The 15,973-nt window shown below is 33.7% G+C and overlaps 1 protein-coding gene across 11 annotated transcripts in view; it reads right to left on the bottom strand.

Annotated features, from left to right (window-relative positions):
- The window catches only part of EPHA5 (EPH receptor A5), a 336,378-nt gene that overhangs the window by 259,177 nt on the left and 61,228 nt on the right, over positions 1 to 15,973 (bottom strand). For all 11 annotated transcript variants that reach the window (XR_008296293.1, XM_053217288.1, XM_027057664.2 and 8 more), the window contains exon 3: positions 3,351 to 4,014. Coding sequence is in view for 10 of the 11 variants with exons in the window: in XM_053217288.1 (XP_053073263.1) it covers positions 3,351 to 4,014 (664 nt within the window). In the remaining variant the exon portion in view is untranslated. The remainder of the gene's footprint in view (positions 1 to 3,350; positions 4,015 to 15,973) is intronic.

Raw genomic sequence — 15,973 nt, 5'->3', positions numbered from 1 at the left:
ATATAGAAGTAAATAACAGAGAGGCCTAACTTTGAAGAGTCAGGGATAGTTTCCCTGAGGAAGGGGTGTCGGAGGACACCCCTGAAGGATTAGTATGAGTTAATCAGGCATGAAGTAGATACAAGAATGTTTCAGGGCAAGAGAACAGATTCATAGAACAAGTAGTATATGTCAGCAAACTGCTCTTGAGAAGGTGAAAAAAAGCCAGTGTGACTAGTGCAGAGAGAAGAGGAGGAAGCATAGTTTAAGAAGTGTCTGGGGCAAAACCATGCAGGATCTTAAGTTACTGGAAAAACTTTACCTTAATAGGCAACCATTGAAGTATTTGAAGTTTGTGGTGGGGTTAAGTGGGGACAGTGAAGGATGGGTGTGCGAAACCACTAGATTTGCATTTTTGTAGAGGTGATACACTCACATGGCTCAAAAATCAAACTATTATATAAAGTCATTCCTTATATTTGAAAGTAAAGTTCCAACAAGACATACTTATAGATTGGAGGAAAAGAAATAGAGAAAAGTGGATGATTTTAAGAGACAGCCTGGAGGTGATTTCTATGAATATCTTGTGATAAATAGGACCCAGGTAGCAAGTAGGAAGGAGATGTTAGGAATGCTCCCTAGATTTCTGCCCTAACAAGAATAGTTTTAAAACATCAAGATCCACATTTAATGGTTTGAAGATAGCATATTAAGATCACAGAATTATTTAAAGTTATGATGGAATTTTATATGCCACACACAGGGACATTTACATTTGCATATTCTTATTACAGTGTAGATATAAATGTCTCAGGAATATGTGATACCTTAATTCTCCAAAATAAGCATTCAAAACTTATTTATTCATTCAATGAAGTAGGTTATTTATAGGGTAAACATTTGAAACTCCTCATAGAGTGGCCACATGCCATCTGTATTTTGGAAAACACCAAGAGGCACTATTCAAACGGACTATGTTGTGTAGAACACCCTCTGGGGCTGGGTAGTTCACTATTTTCATGACCCCACAACCTTTGTTCCTATTACCAGGGTAAGATAATAAATGAGTTTAGACAACCAGCCTAGTGAAGTTTTCTACAATGTATCAGTTAGGTTTCTAACTGAGTGTGGGAAGAGAAAGATATGCATTGAACTCCTGGATTGAGAAACATTCTGTCAGAACACTACTTCCCAAGATACTTTCATGACAAGCATGCAGAGAACGTTTTAATCCCAGAGAAATAAATAATTAGCTTCTAAAAAGGCAGAGGTCTTTTATACCCTCGGTCCATCTGGATGAAGACAAAGGTCACTGTGTTCTGCACTGAACTGACCACATACCATTCCCTAAAGTGACATAAACAATCAAATATAGCGTGTTGCTTTGTAATATTAGAAAATGAAATTTTAAAAATGTAAGATTTATATTATAAATATTTTAAACAAAATAATGAAATGTATTCAACAGATTATGCCTAATCTCCTGCTTTGATTCTACAATTACATATATCTTCACGTTACACTCAGAAAGCTGTTCAAAAGAAAAGTTAAGATAATGTTAGTTAGAACTTTCCTTCACATCTAACCCCAAATAAAATATAATTAACTTCCCTGGAAAGTTAAAAATGATTTCCAAAACATAATTGTGATTTAATAAAACTTCGCATATATGTATGTACATATATAAAGGTATAGAGAGTTGTAGACACCATAAACTTAATTGTAGATGATATTGTAGGGATACAGAATATGAGCTGATGAGGAAAAAGAAGTTTTCATTTATTTATTTTTGAGAGAGAGAGTGCAAGTGAGCGAGGAAGAGAGACAGAGAGAGAGAGAGAGAGAGAGAGAGAGAGAGAAAGAGAATCCCACAAGGTGCAGAGAGAGCAGGAGAGAGAGTACAGAGCCCGGAGCAGGGTGCAAGCTCATGAACCATGGGATCATGACCTGAGTCAAATTCGGATGCTTTCATCAACTGCACCACCCAGGTGCCCTGAAAAAAAATTTTTTTTTAAATGCTGCAGTGTGTTTCTAGAGAGAAATAATTAATCAAAATCACTATGATTTACAGGTAATTTCCCTAGTTTTGATCCCCTGGATCTATAATCAATTTACAGTCAGCCCTGAGCAAACTTGAGCAAGTCTGGTTCACATTATATAGTGGATTTTGAAAAAAAAAAATGTATTGAAGCTACCAGGCGGGATAAGGGTACTTCTCGGCATTTGGTTTTCTCTTCAGTTAATACGTCTCATTACCTATTTAGCATGTGCACAGCATGGTAGAAAAAGGTTCATAATGATGAATGAATTTTTTTTAAGTAAAAATGTTTTCTTCCTCATAAACTGTTCTTCACTTTGACATAAAGTACAACCCTGTTCCCCAAAGCCATTGACAAACATCTAAGTTTAACTCACCACATTGTGGGCAAAAGAAGGATATTTTCAAATGAAGGGGACAGCATACATGATCACATTTCAATTAAGAAAATAAAACAGAAAAAAAATTCCCTAAGTATAAATTGATTTGAAATAAGTTTTGTGTTGGCTCCATCTCCAAAGTTATTTTCTCAGGTACTACTTATTATGCATTCAATATTGACTTGTAAATTTTTAAAATTTTTTTAATGTTTATTTATTTTTGAGCGAGAGAGAGAGCACGAGCAGGAGAGGGGCAGAGAACGAGGGAGACATAGAATCCGAAGCAGGCTCCAGGCTCTGAGCTGTCAGCACAGAGCCCCACATGGGTTTGAGCCCATGGACTGTGAGATCGTGACCTGAGCCTCAGCTGGACACTTAACCGACTGAGCCATCCAGGCACCCCTGACTTGCAAATTTTTAAAAGCGAACTTGTAATAACAATTATATGTGAACAACACGCTGACCAGCATTTTCGTATGGGGTTCATATGGCTGAACTTATTTCTGAAGAACTTTTTAAAGGCAGTTAAAAGCATGCCAAACAAGTCACATCTAACACTTGCAGTTGAATTTTACATAGCAAGGTAAGATTACTATTTTCTCTTCATGGAGAGACAATACTTTGTAGCAGACGATACTCACACTAAGAAATAATCCTTTGGTTTGAGTTGCTCAAGATAAAACTTCTGAAAGTAAAATGAATATGAAATACTACACTGCAAGTAAGACACTCTGTGTGTATTAATTATGTATATTCAGTAAAATATTACATTAAATCTTTGATCGTTGCCAGAAATTTTAAAATTCTGAGAAGAGAGAAATCAAACTTGAAGAGAAATAATCTCCATAAATTAGCAAAGTAAAAGGTCATCTGCTCATAATCATTGGAGGAAATACATATACGTGATCCAGCTGGTGCAGACAGTTCCTGCAGATCTGCAGAAAAATTCTTACCTTGACAGGTGCCATTTTTCTCCTCATATCCTGCCTTGCACATGCATTTCCCGATGGGCACCAGCCACTCCCCTTCAGCGCTGCAGTGCATTTTGGGTGGTTCGTCTGTCACAGAATGGTTGACACAGGAACCTGACACTTCAAGCAACTGCGAGGAGTCAGCTCCAGTGATTGTGTCAGGGAACACAGCCAAGTGACGTACCACAGAAGGGCATTTTTTATAGTACACACGCACAGAAACCAGAGCAATGCAAGCACCCACATCTTGAAAGGCAAGATAAAATCCTTTCTTGCTCAGAGGTCCTACATCTCTGACCTCTGTATTCAGTTTCATAACGCGGTCACCAAGATCAAGCTCTGTAAAGCTTTCATCGGCAGCAATGGTATCAATTTTGATGTATTGGTTTTCCTTGATGTTTCTCCCATTCTCATCATCCGACTCAAAGTAATACATGTTAAAGGTTTCCTTACAGGTTCCCAATCCTCCAGGAAGACTGTTGCAGTCACGCAGAGTAAACTTGAGTTCTATAAAGATTCTGGAAGCACCTTCATTGGAAATCCAACTGGTCAAAAGCCAGTTATTCTGATTCTGTTCCATAACTTTGCATACTTGGTATGTGTGGATAGGGGCATAATTTTCATCAACTTCGCCAATCTCTTCCCACTATATAATGTAAAATAGAAAGAAAATTTTTTTAATATTTAGAAAATAGCTAGTAAACATAGTCAAAGGAAACTATTTCAGATCTAGAAATTTCTGCCGCCTTCCTCTATGGTATCAGAAGAGGAAGCTCTATAATGAGAACTTTAAAAATACCTTTTAGATTAAGTAAACTAATAGCACATTAGTCACTGTAACTCAAAAGTTAACACACACACATTTCAGGGGGAAAAGAGCATGTATTTCAGAGAAAAAGAAGAAAACTCCATGTGGGTGCAGTTAACAAGCAGTGAAAGGATGTATATTTGGAAGAAAGTGAAGTATAGAAGCTAAGAAAGTAGATAAAATGTGACAGAAAAAAGAAGTACATTAAAAAAAAGACAACAGTAAAAAAGCAGTAAATATGGAAAAGAAGGGATAAAGAAACATGTGAATCCACATTTATTTAATTCTGGCATGTTACAAATAACACATCAATGTAATAAAATGTGAGAGAAAATTCATTACTTTAAAAATTAAAAATAGATGCTTATTTCATTGAACCAATCTGTTTAGGATTCTTTTGCAAATTGGATAGCTAAACTTATTCATAGATTTATCTATGAAATATAAGCCTAGAGACAGATATAAAATAGAGACAAAAATTATATATGAAGAGCCTTGTCATTTTGAATACTGAGTTCTTATTATATCCTGGGAATGCATTAATTCTTTTTACCAACTCATTATTTTATGAATAATGACATTAAGAGTTTGGAATATATATATAAGGTATAGAAAAAATTAAGCATGATTTACATAGCTTCCAAAATATTAGGTCAAAGAGATCTAAACTTACCTCTTTCCCAATAAAATTCCAGCTTTTAGACTTTCAGTGTACCATAATCACTTTCTAAACAATATAGAACCAAGTTTTTATTCTCCATAAGGATGTTATTATAATTTAAGGAAGTCTTTTAAACTTGTACAGAATCTGTATACAAAACTGTGTGTGTGTGTGTGTATGTATATATATATATATATATATATATACATACACACACACAAGTATATATATATATATGTGTATATATATATATACATATATATATACATATATATATATCCTTAAAAATGACCCTGAAACACAAAGAGCATTGAAATCGTACTGACTTTCAATAAATCCAGAGTTTGATTTCAGACTTTAAATATTATAGATAATAAACTTCATAAACTTCATCTCTTTAGACATGAATTTAAATAGAGCATTATTTCTTGATTCTGCTCAACTGACAAAGATGTGAAAAATGTGGAGTCACAAGGGATGCACATAAATCGTGTACCTCAGATGGTCCCTCTCAAAATTCTAGCTGCCATCAGACAAGCATAAGTAAAATGTGCTAATGAGCAAAAACTGCTGAGCTCCTTAAATTCACAAGAGAAAGACATCAAGATTTAACTTAACCACTTTCACATCATGGTGTTATGTGAAGCCTTAGTTCTTTCATTTAATCTCACTTTTGTCTTCTCTCAAAATGTACATAAACTCTACTTAGCCTTGGATTTCCAAAACAGCTTTCTATTTCAGCAATCTGTCACTAAACTATTTACATTAGCTTCCTGAAGTGATCCAGCTATAAATCTCTTTATTATAAATGGTTACTGAATGCCATTATTAATATTTCATGCAAAAGAGCACATCAACTAACCAAATAAAAATAATACAAATGATCAACTTACTGTACCAAAACTAAATAGATATATATTCTTTGAATTAGTAAAATGGAAAATGGCATCAACAAATTTTTTCTCTGAAAAAAAAGAAAATCAAAATGCTATATTATCTGTTTCAGATTATTTTATCACAGTCTTCCAATACAAAAAAGATTTCAAATCTTTGACCTTAAATCATTTACAAAAAAAAAACTATTTCTGCATCATATATTCTAATAGAACACTGCTAGCAAGTAGGAGGAATTGGACAAGTAAGAGGAATCAGAGAAACAGCATCTTCCAGGATTATAAATTAAGCAATTCACAGTCTTTGTACAAAGTCCAAGGTACCACAAATATTATTAAAAATGCAAGCCAAGCAGCACTCGACAAGACAGCTTAATAGTTATGCTTCAGGTGATAATTTCAAAGTATGTGCATAAGCAGCTACTTCTCCAAATATTCTTAATTAAGAAGAGAAAAACTATAATTTTCTTTGATGTTATAATCTATCATGGTGGGATTTTATTTATTTTTCTTTTCAAGTGTCCAAAATATAAATGGAGGCTCACATTTTCTATTTTTAATGAGGGAACAGAAAGACTTTAATTTAAATAATTATAGCCATAAGCCATTCAGAGAATCAACTGGGTAATACATACATTTCCCATAATTATCTGCTCCTATGTACAGCAATATGCTAAGAAACAGACAAAAAAATCATTTATTTTGGTTTGAGTAGTTGAAATAAAACTTTGAATTCTTACAAGTTTTCTTCCTTTTTAATACCAAGTGGGCCTCTTGCTGTCCTCAGCAAAAAATAATATCAATGAGGAAGAAACAAAGGGGGTGAAAAGAAAGTAACACAAACCAAGAAATTAAGAATGTGGCAGGTGTATTCCTAGACACTTTGGCAAATGTCATGTCAAGGAAACTGTAGTGGTTTAATGAAGGCCACAGACAGAAAACATGGTATTTTGGGTTCAGTTTTGTTGAATTGTTATGATCCCATGGTTTAATAAAAGTATTTGTTGCTCCTTGATTACTACAAGCAATGTGCCTGGACATTTTGGAAACACGATCACTGCAATATGGTGGCTGTAGTCCTTTCTTCAGGTCTGGACACTCGTCAAGAGCCATCCTCCGATCCCACATTTTTCTCTACGTTTGTTTCCTCCTTACTCACATTTCTTTGTTTTAAGATTAAAGAACTGGTTTTACACAGTCAGCTTAGGCTGACTTGATTTCTTTCCCAGATGCATGGGCTTGCTCCTTTTCCTGCTGGGCACTAAAATCTCTAAGTCAGTTGCATTCCACTCCTATGCCTGACCTGGCATCACAAGCCAGCCATAGTCATCAGAGCAGTGGCGAACAAAAAGACTTCTTTTAATATCCATATGTGTATCAAAATAAACATACAAAAGTTGGAGTTACCGACTTTTCCTACCCAAAGCATTAAGAACTACTTTTTTTAAAAAAATTTTTTAAACGTTTATTTATTTTTGAGAGAGACAGAGACAGAATGCGAGTGGGTTGGGGCAGAGAGAAAGGCACAGAATCTGAAGCAGGCTCCAGGTTTCGAGCTGTCAGCACAGAGCCTGACACTGGGCTCGAACTCAGGAGCTGTGAGATCATGACCTGAGCCAAAGTCAGACGCTCAACTGACTGAGCCACCCAGGAGACCCAAGAACTACTTTTTCCTTGACCACCTTTCTCATTGGGCTAGTAGGTTTCTTGCCCCAAGCTCTGATGGTCTCTTACCTTGTCAGCGAGGCTCCCATTTACTATCCTCTAGCCTATACTTCACATCTCTTTCCTTCAGAACTTAAAAGTACTGTCTCAGGACACACAACCCAGTTGGCACCTTCCCTTATATTCCATCTTCAAATACACAGTAGGAATCATCATGTGAACAGTCTCGATTTGGACCTTGCAAGTTATCAGGGGGTGCTTATTGCCCAGTTCTGTTTTCAATATTGTGTTTCTATGTATCTTTCTTCCACAGAAGGAAGTAAAGAGGCCTAAATAGAAATATGTGATTGGTTTTGTACGGAGGAAATATTATCAGCCTGAAGCCCCAGTTATAATCTCTGCTCTTACCTTACGTAGATACATAAACCGAGACCCCACCACTGGCACTGGTTACACAAACTAGAGAGAAAACTGAAACTCTCTATTCCAGTCATTTAATGTCTAACATAAAATATTAGAAGGGATCTTAAGAGATCTGGACCTAGTGTTCATTTTAGAAATGAGAAAATTGAAAACTAGACAAAAGAAAACATTTTCTCAAACATTTTCTCAAACTCACAGATGACAACCCTGTCCATCTGACCATCCCCTCTAACTGTGTCTACATCTGTCTTCTTCTTGGCACATTTCTGTCCTTGGTGTGAATATTTGTGTGTGGGATTCCTTGATTCACTATCATCAACTGCTACCCCAGTAGGTAAAAATGAAATTCACATTTTTTTTCAGCATCATATAACTATAAACTTTTCTTCTTTTCTTTTACTCTTTTCAATTTCTCTTTCTTTCTTTTCCTTTCCTTTTTTTTTCTTTCCTTTCCTTTTCTTTCTTTTCTTTTCTCTTTTCTTTTCTTTTCTTTGTTTCTTTATTTTCTTTCTTTTTCTTCCTTCCTTTCTCCCTCAGTATACACACACATATATATGTTTAATACTCTGAAACACAAATATGAGAGTAGAGATTTAATTTCCTTGTTCTCTACTATATCTCAGAGTCTGATACCACAGGGCACAGATTAGCACACCTGATAAATATTTCATATGAATGAATATCAAACATGTATACATTCCTTAGCCCAGAGATCTGCTAATTCAAAATATGAAATAATTCAAACATGGTAAATAAATGGTTGCATGATTTGTCTTCTGTGTTTGTTTGAATAATGATACAATTTGTTCTGTGTAAATTGTCTGAATTTTATAAATTTAAAAAAGAAAGACAGCTTATAAATTCATGTTTTTTTGAAAATTAGTCTTCAATATAAAGCTCTAAGCATTTAAGACATTTTATTTATTTTAATAATTCATACAATTACTTTGAGTTCAGTTTTGTATATCAACCTGTAGAACTATTTTTCATTAGCATCACATTTTAAAATTTTAACATATAGATCAGTTTAGATACCTTATTTTTTACCATAATATGTTTTAAAATATTGTTTTCACTTTTCACTCACTTTCTTCACTATTCTATACATATATACAAATTAAATTAAAAATCCAGAATATAGCATATCAGTTAGTGGCACTATACTTTATTTCATATTTCAGTCAAACAATATTAGGACTCTCTTAGTGATCCTCTTTGGCAGAGTAGTATAAAAATACAGTTAAGAATCAATTACTTCTAGTTTCACTCTGAATACCCAAAGTATAACTTTGTAGCAATATCTTGTTTACTACATGTTTCTTTGAATATAGGAATAATTGCCTATTATCCTTTAATATCACAATATTTTACATGATGCCTTTTGGGGTTTTTTTGTTTATTTACTTATTTTTAAGACAGAGAGAGACAGAGCATGAGTGGGATGAGGCAGAGAGAGGGAGACACAGAATCTGAAGCAGGCTCCAGGCTCTGAGCTTTCAGCACAGAGCCCAATGCGGGACTCAAACTCACGAACTGTGAGATCATGACCTGAGCTGAAGTTGGATGCTCAACCGACTGAGCCACCCAGGCGCCCCAAGTATGATGCCTTTTGAAATGCTCCAAAAAGAAATTAATTCCAGGCTTCCCATTATATTTAAAATACATTTAGATGTCATCTGCTATGATTTGCAGCGTGTGTGTGTGTGTGTGTGTGTGTGTGTGTGTATCTGAGTGTTATATGTTTGCTAACTTCACTGAAAGGAATCTAATCTAAAATTACTAATTAACTGTTGTTTTTAAAAGAGCAGTACCTTTCCATAATCTTAGTGCCTGGGAAATAGTTTGACAATGTGCCCAAATGTGGAGGTAAGGCACTTAACCTATTATAACTAGTGAGCAACACATTCCAATTGTTACCTCATAATATGTTTACTTAAAGTATAGAATTTCTGGAAGCTTCCTGCTATGCAAAAATCAGAGGAAATACAATATAAAATAATCATAAACTTCAAACACACTAAAGATGTTCATTATTTCATGTTATTTTTTTCTATTATTTTGGTCTACTATACTGATTAAAATTAGGCAAAATACATTCAAGTAAAGACCTAAATGAATTGTTTTTTTTGTTTTGTTTTGTTTTACCCAGGTGCATAATTAACAATTACTAATATTCTTCCCCGTAACATTTTATAAGACTTAATATGCTCACATAAAATCATTATCTTTTTCCTCTCTGTTGGATGTATAATTGATCTCACTCGTCTGGTGTGCCTGCAAAAGTCAGCCATAACCTAAGACATTCAATCCAGGACATTTCCTCTGAGAGAAACTAAGCCAGAAAATCCTCAAAGAATTAAGTGACTTAGGAACAAAATTAATGGCACAAAAAGTGAGGAATCCTATTATTGTTGGGACAAACTTTTTTTTTTAATCTGATAGTTATTATTAACTTTTGATGTGTTACTATCAACTACAAACCATTCCTCATTAGGAAGAAATACTGTTATTATTATGACTGGTGCATGTTGGGCATAAATAGGAGGTCCTAGTGGGCCTGCCTGTTCAATGGCTGTCCCATGCTTAAACACAGAGTCAAATAGGAGATCAAACTTCATCTTGGGTCATAATGCTTTGAAAAACATTTTGTTGTAATTCAGATGTAATCCTCGTAGATGTTAAAACCTCTCAACTAATATAGTACAGGAAGAAAAGCTTACAGCTACAGTGAGTCAACTGACATTTGAGAAAATTAATATTCTCATTACACACCACATGCATGACATAATCGTAAGGAACACAACTACATCATTTTGTAGATAAGTAAATGGAGCCTTAGAGTGATTGTCATACTAAGCAGTGCCACATTAATATGTCTGACATTGTTTTCTCCTATTGAAGGGATAAAGTTATAATGCATAAATTTTGGTGGCATTTGAGATCATTTTAGCCAACAAAAGAGAAAACTTGTCATAAACTAATAAACTAGGTAATTTTGTTTTCAAAAGATAAGATTGTGGGCTGTTGTTGTAAAATTACATCACTCATCCTTCCTTGATCAATTTCCTGAATTTTGGATCAAGACCATGCACAGTCCTTTGAATAACAGAAGCATCTTGGTTTTTATGCACAATCATCAGGACAAAATTATTTAAAAGGAATAAATACATAGCATAGAGTTGCTGTTTCCAAACTTCAATTTATCTAATAGCTATGGTTCTGTAGTAAATAAATATGACAAAATATACAGACTTTCTACAAAAATAATTTCAATCAACAATCTTATTCCATTTCCTCAATAATATCTTAGTGGAAAAAGATTGCAACAGATAGGCATTTGATGTACTTAAAACATCTTTAAAATTCATGAGTATGATATAGAAATACTGTTGGAAATGGCTCAGTTAATTTTCTGTGTAGGAATAAAGGTGAAGTCAATTACTTTATTGCCCATGGAATAGTACAAATATTTATGGGCTCAAACTCAATTCATGAAACAAATTAAAACACTTGAAAAAAACAGAAATTAAAATTTCAAGTTTATATGAATATTTTCATAGGGAAATCCATAGACAATTGAGAATCTGTACACAGCACTAAACACGAATGGCAAAGAGTACATTTTTTCCCCTAGAAAAATAATTCATAGTTTTTTTTCTTTTCTTTAATGCTGCAGTCAGTAACTTTTTAAAAAAGGAAAGAATAAATGAAAAGAAAGAAAAAAATGAATTCTTCATTTGTTAAAAAAAAATATCCAAGTGCAGAAGAAATGAATTGGAGAGAGAAAAATCAGAAGGACCATATTAGACAAAATATTCACAGAAAAGGTCATGATTTTAGCAAAAATTAGTACTTCCTAGTAAATACTGTGATGAACATAATCTAAAAGCAAAATGTATATATCATGATTGCTTATAAATGAATTGTTATTCCTCATTTAAAAAGACATATACTAAATAGTTTCATATAAAATAATAAAAAAATGTCGTAAATACTTCAAGTTTTAAAATCTGGCTTTTTTCCTTCAAAAATTCACTTAGGAAAATGTATGGTCAATGGTCAATGATAATTTAAAAGGTAGCTAAGTGGGTAAGTATGCCTGAAATTAACAAACTAATAAACTGAATTAAAATCTTAAATGATCTCATTAGTGTTTCATTAAAAAGCAGTCCCATTAAATATGGTGCCTGTTATCTAGTTTGTCAGTGATTTTGTGCCATGAGCTATAATTTTAAAAGAAGCAAATAAAAACAAATAGATTTATAACCCCGTGATCTAGTTTAGGTCCATTTCAGTTACACTGTAAATGAACATCATGCTTAAGCTACAGTGGCTTACCACTATCTATTTTCTATCATGTTATACCAAAAGATGGTCAGTCCAACATTTGGTAACATGTAAAACCGTGGGAATATTAATAGTCTTTCATGTGATATAACAAAAATGTTTATGTTACAATGAAAGTTCTATCCTTTCTAAAGAAATGCCCATGATCTCAATTACATACTTACTTAAGCAAGAATATACACTTAACTATGAATATTTTAAGATCTAAGAAGTCATATGTTTCTCCTGTTTCAGGATTTCACAGTGGACACACACATGTGTACATAAATACATGCACACACACACACACACACTAAAGAATTCCTTCATGACAGTCTCTGTGAGATGTTAGAAATGGTCTTCCTAGTGTTATTTAAATGTATATGGTCTCAGGGCGCCTGGGTGGCTTGGTCGGTTAAGCGTCTGACTTCAGCTCAGGTCATGATCTCACGGTCTGAGTTCAAACCCCGCGTCGGGCTCTGTGCTGACAGCTCAGAGCCCGGAGCCTGTTTCAGATTCTGTGTCTCCCTCTCTCTCTGCCCCTCCCCTGTTCATGCTCTATCTCTCTCTGTCTCAAAAATAAATAAACGTTAAAAAAAATTTAAAAAAAATAAAAAAATGTATATGGTCTCAATAATACTTAAAATTTCAGAGTGTCATTACTAATCTCTTTAATATAAATATTGTCCTCTCATAGCAGCTAAAAATTCTGTGGGGAAGCTTTCTTTTCCAAGCAATATGAAAGTTTCAGTAAATGAGAAAAAAAAAGAAACTATTTTACTTGGGATTCAATTTAATGAAAATAAAGTATATTAACCTTTGGTGCACTTAATGTTTCAGGCAAAATAGATACAATTATATCCTTGCTATTCTGGCAAGAAAAATAAAGGTTTCAGTAAACTATCTGTGACTCTGGATTATTTATCCAGCCTATAAAATATATCAGAACATATAATGTTGTCCGTATTCTCTAGTCTGGTCTCATTTATCCTGGTCTCATTTCTCAATAGATAATATTGCACTTATGGTGTAGGCCTTGACAACAACACTCATAAATCAATTTCAATTTTCACATTAATCATATTCTTGTAATCAGTGGCTATTCAACACAAATTTCCATCCCATTTTTTTTGTTGTTGGGAAACAGCCACAATTTAAGCTTCTTCAAATTTCAAAGATTATATTGCCATAATATGGACTAAAGTCCACTGAATTCTCTGGCCACAACTATATTAATGAAATTCTGTAGAAATGGAGGCGGTCTATGTTTAGCTTGTTGTCCAGTCTAGAGCTTGAACTTCCATAGGGAATAGTTTTACTGTTCAGAATCCCCGTGCTTCTTTCTTTGATATGGAAATAAAAGTAGGAACATTCACATTTCAAAATATGAGTCCATTGCAAATCCCTCCTCCTGCATTTGTTGAGCCTTGTCTGGCCAATAAATTGATTTAACAAAATATAGCTCTTTGAATAAAAGCACACATTTCTTTTTTTTTTAATTTTATTTATTTTGAGAAAGAGAGAGAGAGAGGCAGAAAAAGAGAGGGAATGACAGAGAAGGGGGGAGAGAGAGAATCCCAAGCAGGCTCCAAGCTCTTGGCATGTACCTAGTCATGGGGCTCAATCTCATGAACTGTGAGACCATGACCTGAGCCAAAATCAACAGTCAAGAGTCGAATGCTTAACCAACTGAGTCACTCAGGAGCCCAAAAAGTACACATTTCTTACCAAAAACTTAACATGGACATTCAAAATGTTTAGTGATAGTTCTAAAATGACAATTTCAAAATGTCAGTGTCTATGTTTACATGTTTTTGATCATTAGTTTAATGCAAATTTAATTTTGAACTATATTATAGACTGGAAATTTATAACAAGGAACACTATCTGAAGACAGGGATGACTAATCTTTACAGAAACTATTTTACTTATCAATTCAATCTAAATATTTTTATTGAATTTTATTAACTCTGTGATTTGGAAATAACTCTGAAAAATGATTTTTCTAAGGATTCTAGGCAAATATGAAATCTTTACAGCATTAGTGGAACTGCAACAGTAGAGAAGATAAGTCTTACATTTGTTCTACCTACCTGGGTCTTCTGCCCACATGTTTTTCTTTTCTTCTTCTCTTCATATATTGTTTCTTTCTCTTTGTTTCATATATTATTTCTTCTCTCTCAAGAAATTGTCTCTTTCTTAGATTAGTAGCCATAAATGGGAATATTGAAATTAATTTTGTACTGTGATTTTAATCTTGAAATTAAAATAAGTTATTACTGCCTTTTGATCTGCTTATCAATGCAATACCCTTCACCAGTATATTTTAGTAATTGGAAACATAACAGGAAAATCTAGTTATTATACAGATATAGGCTTTTTTAGTCTAATGAAACCTAGATGTTATTTGACACTTCCCTATCTACTTGTAGATGAGCAAACAAGACACTTGATATGATAAAAAATATATTCATAATTACAAGAAGTAATTCTCTCTTATATTCTTTTATTCTTTTGTTTGCTATACAACTGATAGTTCACCCGGTGTATAACTAACAGTTCCTAATCAAGATGGCTCAGTAAGCTCCCGGGCATCTCAAGCTCTTTAATAATATTTCTCCATTCAAATTTCAGTTGGTTATACTTAATAAAGAATAAATCTATATACAATTAAATGTGTGTTTATTAGGAGAAAAGTAGGCAGGTATAGAATCAAGTTTTAGAAAGGTTATAAGGAACAAGGAATCTTCTATGTAGCTGCTGGGAGTATGCATTAGTAGCCAAATTCGGGGAGCTATCTGGCAGTACGTGGCAAATTATTATTTTTTTCACTAGCCTTTTCATATGTGACTGGAAATACATATGTCAAGATGTTACCTCCCACATTGTTGGCCAAACATTGGGGCCAAACATTGGCCAAACAAGAAACAATGTACATGCCATTAATAAGAATGAATAAAATATGTTATATTTATACTATACAACATTGTACAAGAGTTAACATTAATTCCTTTATGTGAAGTTCGCAAATACATGATATGGGGAAAATGAAAATTTTTTGAAACACTAAAATTTTAACTATATTCTTAAACATAAATAAAACACACATATACACATGAGAGAGAGAGAGAGGAGAGAATTGAGAGATATAGGGATGAAAGTGTAGGATAAAATGTTACATGATATCAATATCAATAATGTGAACAATATCAATAATGTTTGGAATTCAGATATATCTGACTTCAAAGCTCATGTTTTAATTCACTACATCATGATGTCTCCCAGAGGAAGACAGCGTTTGTGTGAAAATAGTCATTCCGATGCAAACTAATAAATGGAGTAAAAGAAAGTCACTCTTCTGGTACTTTCCAAGGCACAGCCATATTTTTTTTTATTCCCAAAATTCTACTCTGTACTTTATTTTTGTTTATTTTTAACTCTGAAATAAAGCTAAAGTAGTTATTAAATACTGTCACTCAAAGTACTTTCCATGCAACTAAAATCCCACTAAATATTTTGTGGGAAGTTAAATGTTCTTAATTTTTATTTGTTTATTTTTAATTCCAGTATAATTGATATACACTGTTTTATTAGTTTCAGGTGCACAAAATATTGATTCAACAATTCTATACATTACTCAGTGCTCATTACAATGAGTGTACTCTTTTTTTTTAAGTTTATTTATTTTAAGGGGTGCCTGGGTGGCTCACTTGTTTGGGTGTCCGACTTTAGCTCAGGTCATGATCTCCTAGGTCATGAGTTTGAGCCCCACATCAGGCTCTGTGCTGACAGCTCAGAGCCTGGAGCCTGCTTCGGATTCTGTGTCTCC

The sequence above is a fragment of the Acinonyx jubatus genome, chromosome B1 (assembly GCF_027475565.1).
Source record: "Acinonyx jubatus isolate Ajub_Pintada_27869175 chromosome B1, VMU_Ajub_asm_v1.0, whole genome shotgun sequence".
In the NCBI taxonomy this organism is placed as follows: Eukaryota; Metazoa; Chordata; class Mammalia; order Carnivora; family Felidae; genus Acinonyx; species Acinonyx jubatus.
Note: the sequence above shows the minus strand (reverse complement) of the source record. Positions and strands in the feature narration are given on the sequence as shown.